Source organism: Phaseolus vulgaris, chromosome 3 (assembly GCF_000499845.2).
Source record: "Phaseolus vulgaris cultivar G19833 chromosome 3, P. vulgaris v2.0, whole genome shotgun sequence".
Lineage (NCBI taxonomy): Eukaryota > Viridiplantae > Streptophyta > Magnoliopsida > Fabales > Fabaceae > Phaseolus > Phaseolus vulgaris.
Genome location: NC_023757.2, coordinates 38,589,359 through 38,596,039, shown reverse-complemented (window position 1 = coordinate 38,596,039; position 6,681 = coordinate 38,589,359). Strand labels below are relative to the sequence as shown.

The 6,681-nt window shown below is 34.7% G+C and overlaps 1 protein-coding gene across 1 annotated transcript; it reads right to left on the bottom strand.

Moving 5' to 3' along the window:
• Positions 1-4,996: 4,996 nt before the first annotated feature.
• On the bottom strand, positions 4,997-6,238 carry LOC137805619 (uncharacterized). The gene is made up of 2 exons (XM_068605560.1): positions 6,059-6,238; positions 4,997-5,314 (listed from the first exon to the last, which is right to left on the bottom strand). Exons 1-2 carry the CDS (start codon positions 6,236-6,238, stop codon positions 4,997-4,999), a joined length of 498 nt encoding a protein of 165 aa, XP_068461661.1.
• Positions 6,239-6,681: the final 443 nt, after the last annotated feature.

Genomic DNA, 6,681 nt, shown 5'->3' with positions numbered 1-6,681 from the left:
GTTTTTACAAAATAAAAATAAAAAAGTAATAAATTTAAAATGTTTAGTTTAAAATTATTTTTTTTAAGAATGAAGAAAATAAAAAATAAAACTCTACAACAACATAAAAGTTGAATCTATAAACATAAATTATTATTTATTTTTATTATTATTGATGATGTAATCATGTTAATTTCAAGTAAAAAATACATGACATAATTATAAAAAAAAAACAAGTTGAATAAGGACTGATATGAACATAAGAGAACAACATGATTGAACAAAAAAATGTCATATTGTTAAACACCAGAACACACATAAAGAACTTGCCTCAACATTACTGGATTGTTCACTTCTCGTCATTAATTATGTTTCATTTCGCACAAACTATTTAATGTACCAGTGAAGAAAATATTAAATGAATGACCATGTTTTATTTAATTTTCTTTTTATGATCAACATATACTTATTTAGTATCCCCTTATATCTCTTATATTTATCCTATTTGGATTTTTTTTTATATCTTTCATCTTTATCTTATTTTGTTGTCTTTATTTTATATCTTTTATGTTTTTAGTTATTATTACTTTTTTCTGTCATTCTTTATTTATTTCTGTTTTTTTTTTATTGTTGCATTTTTTTCTTCTCATTTTTAAGCATTATGGGTAACATTTGCATTAGTTTTTTTTTTAGGATTTTGCATTTAAGGTATTCAATATTATTTGTGTGTCCACTATTAATTAATGCTAATTGACTTTGTTTTTTTTTTTATAATTATGTCATATATTTTTTACTTGAAATTAACAAGATTACATCATCAATAATAATAAAAGTAAATACTAATTTATGTTTATAGATTCAACTTTTATGTTGTTGTAGGGTTTAATTTTTTATTTTCTTCATTCTTAAAAAGAAAATTTAAACTAAACATTTTAAATTTATTTTATATTTATTTTTATTTTGTAAAAACTCATTTCTTTATTCATTAATTATATTTCTAACTATTTTAAACATTAAAAATATTTACTTTTTAATGCATTCAAAATTAAAATTATCAAAAATATAATAATTTATTATTTATTTATTTATTTTTGAAATGGTGCTAGATAAGGAAATAAAAAATAAAAGGGTGCTAGATAGAAAAATAAAAACAAAAAAGTGCTAGATAGAAAATTAAAAACAAAAAGGTGATAGATGGAAAAATAAAAGTGCAAATGGTATATATAGAAAATTGAGACGCATATATTATTAATAGAATTGTTATTCCCGAAGTTATTATTAAAAAAATCTTAACTTTTTCTGCAATATATTAGTTAGGCATGGTCTGATAACTAGATTTGGATAACATGGTTTTAATAATATTTAAAAAGGAGTAATGTAAATAGAAAGGTGCAGATTCTAGAAAATGAGACATGCAAAATAAGGTATCTAACAGAAGGGGCAGGGTAATATTGTCCAATTTCTGAGAACTAAATTTGAATTAGTCTCATCCATGAACAAATATTGGTCCCCCTTATGAACAGGGAATCCCTTATCTCTGCTAGTTCCGAACATGGGAACATGCTACACAATCGGTTTTTTATTAAGAAAAACAAACTTCTGCCGAATATTTTTGTTTTCTTGACTTTATCCAATCTAAAAACAATGCATACACTCGTACCATAAGAGAAGTTACCTTGTATATATCATGGTTTAGTTTATCCAATCTAAAAACAATGCATACACATGCTAATGATAACGTTGTGATTAAGGATAAGGTTAGAGATTATTTTGAAGATAGGTTTGCTAGGAATGAAGCTTGTACGGTTAGATTGGACAATGTAAGGTTTAATTCTATCTCGCAAGCTGATAACGAGTTGTTGGTCGGTGACTTCTCTGAAGAAGAAATAAGGGCTGCGGTTTGGAATTGTGAAAGTTCAAAGAGTTCAGGTCCTGACGGATTTAACTTTGGTTTCTTAAAGTTCTGTTGGGATATTGTAAAGTTGGATGTGGTGTCAGCAGTGAAGGATTTCGCATCTAAAAGTCATTAGCCTAGAGGTTCAAATGCTTCATTCCTTTGTTTCGTCCCGAAAGTAGAAAACCCTCAGCAACTCGGCGAGTTCAGACCTATTTCGTTAGTTGAATGCTTGTATAAAATTATCTCAAAAGTGTTGTCTCTACGCTTGAAAAAGGTAATTAGTAAAGTTATTGATTTGAGACAGTCAGCTTTTCTTGAAGGTAGGGGTTTGTTGGACAGTGTGTTAGTAGCTAATGAGGTGCTGGAGGAATATAAAAGAAAGAGGAAGAGTTGTGTGTTCTTCAAAGTTGACTATGAGAAGGCGTATAACTCGGTTAGTTGGGAATTTATTTATTATATGCTTGATCGGTTGGGTTTCTGTGCTAAATGGATTCAGTGGATAAAATGTTGCTTAGAATCTGCTTCAGTTTCTGTGTTGGTGAATGGTAGTCCTATTAGGGAATTTACTTTTAGGAAGGGTCTTCGCCAAGGTGATCCACTAGCTCCGTTTCTCTTCCTTTTAGTTGCAGAAGGGTTGGCTGGAGTTTCTAGGATGGCAGAAGAGAAGAATTTGATTGATAGTTTGGAGGTTGGAAGAGCTAAAGTAAAGGTGAATATGTTGCAATATGTTGATGATACTTTATTCTTCTGTGAAGCTAATACCAAAAGTATCTTCAACATTAAGGCGATTTTGTTTTGTTTTGAGCTTGCTTCTAGGCTTAAGGTGAATTTCTTAAAAAGCATATTGGGTGGGCTGGGGATGAATTCGAGTTCGCTTCAGCGTTTTGCGGCTATTCTTAATTGTAATGTGATGGTAACTCCATTTGTTTACTTGGGGCTACCGGTAGGAGGGTGTCATAAGCGCGGTGCTTGTTGGAACGAGGTGGTTGAGAAAGTTCAGAGTAAACTATCTAGGTGGAAAGGCAAGTGCCTGTCAATGGCAAGGAGGATTTGTTTGATCAAGTCTGTTCTCTCTTCAATCTCGTTATTTTTTATGTCTTTATTTAAACTGCCTTCAGTGGTGGCAGACAAGTTAGGTAAAGGAATTTCCTTTGGGGGTGGGGCTCTGATGGAAGGAAGATCGCTTGGGCTTCTTGGGATAAGGTGTGTGAGCCTCGGGATTCTGGAGGTCTTGGAATCATTGATATTAGGAAATTTAACTTGGCTTTATTAGGAAAGTGGATTTGGAGACTGGGTACGGATAAATGAGGTTTGTGGAAAGAGATTCTTGATTCTAAGTATAGTGGTTGGAGAAGTTTGACAGAAGGCGGTAAGTTTAGTAAGGGCTCTCTCTGGTGGAAAGATTTGAAGGAGGTGTGGGATTCAGAGGATTGGGTTAGAAGTTTTGAAGATGGGTTTAAGTGGAAAGTGGGGGATGGTAAGGAGATCTCTTTCTGGGAGGACATCTGGTTGAGCTGTGGTACTTTGAAGGGAGTTTTTCCGAGACTTTTATCTCTAAGCTCGGCCAAAAACGCAAAAATTGTTGAGCTTGGGTATTGGTATAATGGTGAATGGGTGTGGAATTTGGACTGGCGTAGATCCTTTTTCGACTGGGAGAAGTCTTTGGTGGAACAGCTGTTTCAAAGTCTGCAAGAGGTGAAATTGGTTTTTGGGGAGGCGGATAGTTGGGTCTGGAAGATCGGGGAGAGTCAAACTTTCTCAGTCAACTCTGCCTATGTTCAGGTAAGGGGGGTTAGAGGAGGGGGGTATTCTCCTGTGTATAGTAAGTTGTGGAGGTGCAAAGTCTTGCCTTCTACTTTGTTCACTGCTTGGAGGTTGTTGGAGAATAGAATTGCCTCTAGGGTTAACTTGGTAAGGCGTGGAGTGGCGGTAGAAAATCCCTTGTGTTGTTTGTGTGGGGAGGAGGAGGAGTCGTTGTGTCACTTGTTTTTTTTTTTCGCAGGTTTGCTTGGCGTGTCTAGTGTATGTGCTTTAAGTGACTTGATGTATTGTCTGTAATTCACAAGGACCCTAAGTCAAATTTTTCACAATTCAGGATGAGTCAGGCTTCTGTTTCGGTTAACGAAGTTTGGGGTACAATTTGGGTTGGCATAGTGAGTGAAATCTGGAAACATAGGAACTCGGTCATCTTCAATAGAGGTGTGACAGATGTGTTTGAAGTGTTCGCTTCGGTGCAAGTAAAGGTATGGTCTTGGATTTATGCAAAGTCTGGTTTTGCTTATTTCCCTTATTCTAGTTGGGTTTTAAATCCTCTGGCGTGTCTAGTGTATGTGCTTTAAGTGACTTGATGTGTTGTCTGTAATTCACAAGGACCCTAAGTCAAATTTTTCACAATTCAGGATGAGTCAGACTTCTGTTTCGGTTAACGAAGTTTGGGGTACAATTTGGGTTGGCATAGTGAGCGAAATCTGGAAACATAGGAACTCGGTCATCTTCAATAGAGGTGTGACAGATGTGTTTGAAGTGTTCGCTTCGGTGCAAGTAAAGGTATGGTCTTGGATTTATGCAAAGTCTGGTTTTGCTTATTTCCCTTATTCTAGTTGGGTTTTAAATCCTCTAGCTTGTATGAGGTTGATTCATTAATGTTGGTTAGTGTTGGTATGGTTATCCTTTGCTATTGTAGGCATTCTAATAGGAGATTGGTGTCAGGTATTTCTGTATAAGGGTTGGACCACCCCTGAAGTAGTTCCTATTTATTTATTTATTTTTATTGCTGATATAAAAAACAATTATAAATTCGTGAAATTAGTTTTATCTTACATGATTATCTTGGGTAAGATAAAATTGTTAAGTATTTAAAATTCAATCGATTAAGAAAATAACTGAAAATTGATTTCAATTTTTATAACTAGTTAAAATAATTTTTTTATTGATTTAGATATTTGTTTTCTTAGAACCAAATGGTTTTATTTGAGTTGCGATTCCAACTTTAAAACTGTTCAAATCACATTAATCAAACTGATTTCCGTTGTTAAATATTATTATATTATTTATTATTTTACTCTTATATATAAAAGATGGGTATGTGAGAGAAAAATCTAATATATTTGGATGAAACTTCTAAGTGGGGCTTCCATTCATTAATACTGATAGAGATGAGAACTCAAGACATGCTATTATCCATCCAACCCATTTGTCACAAAAACCTAACATTTTCATCATGTAGTACACAAAAATTCCATATAACTGAATCATAAGCTTTTTATCAACCTTGAAGAAAACACAACCACTTTTTCTCCTTTTTATCTCTTCCAAGACCTCGTTTGCTACTAAAACACCATCCATTAGCCCCCTACCCTCCAGGAATGCAGACTGCCTTCCATCAATGACCTTGTGTAGCACTTTCTTTAACCTCATAAACAAGATTTTTGCCACAATCTTATACATACAACCAACCAAACAAATAGGTCTAAAATCCTTTAGGAAACAAAGAGATAAACGAAGCGCTCGTCCCCCTTGGCCATCTTCCATCCTCCTCAAAATTATGAACAACTCTTAGGATGTCTCCCTTCATCTCTTCCAAACAAAACTTTATAAAACTGAAATTAAAATCGTCGGGACCCGAGCTTTTATCACTATCCCAACTCCACATGGCATGTTTTACTTCCTATTCGGTTATCCTTCCTACCAGCAATGCATTATCTTCTTTTGTGATCCTATTGAACTCTGCATTATTTAGCCTGACTCGTTGACAGGCTTCTCCACTAAACCTTTCTTTGAAAAAATCTCTAACATTTTCCTTCACTATACCCTGCTCTTCAAACCACTGTCCCTTTTCTCTAATCCCTCTGAAGTCATTCCTTATTCTTCTCCATTTAATTACCGAATGGAAGTATTAAGTGTTCAAATCACTCTGCTTCAACCACCTGAGACGGGCCTTCTGCTATAAAAGTGCTTCCTGGATTAGACTATTTCTTCTTTGTTCTGCTAATAATCACTTTCTCTCCTCCCTTCCTACCTCGTCCAACTCGCTCTCATCATCCTTTGTAGCTCCTATAATCTCTTACGGATCTCCTCCCCTTGCTGGAAAACGTTACCAAAAACCTCTCTATTCTAGACTTTTAAATATGATTTCAACATTTTCTACTTCTCTTTAAAAATAAATAACCCACTTCCTTGCACCTCATAACTTCCCCATTTGTCAATGATGAAATCCTTGAACCTATTATCTTTCTGCCAGATGTCCAAGCTTCTAAACGATTTCGGTCTCCAATCAATTATATCCGTTTTTAGCACCAAGGCACAATGATCAGACACTGGCCTTTCTAGAACATAGTACCTACTATTGGGCCACTTATCCATCCATTCCCTTGACACTAAGATTCAGTCAATTCTGCTCTAGATCAAGCCATTCGGTTTGTACCACGTGTACTTTCTTCCCACCATCGCAATATCGACCAGCTCCGTGTTTTCAATAAACTCATTAAACCTTCTCATCTCCCTCATATGATCAACATCAAACTCTGCATTCCTCCTCACCAAGTCTCCCGATTTAATTAAAATCTTCAACCACATACCAAGTCTTTGTATTTTGCGCCCTTCTCCTCTCCCACACCTCCTCCCACATATGTCTCCGTAGACGAACCAAAGTTATACATATTAATAATGGTAATATGTAGATCCTCTCTTATCCTTCATTACCCCTCAATTATACTATAATTACTCTCATTAGTAATATTACTTGATGAAAGCAATTTCTCCTCCACATCGTGATCACCCCTCCAGCACCATTATCATTTCCATTC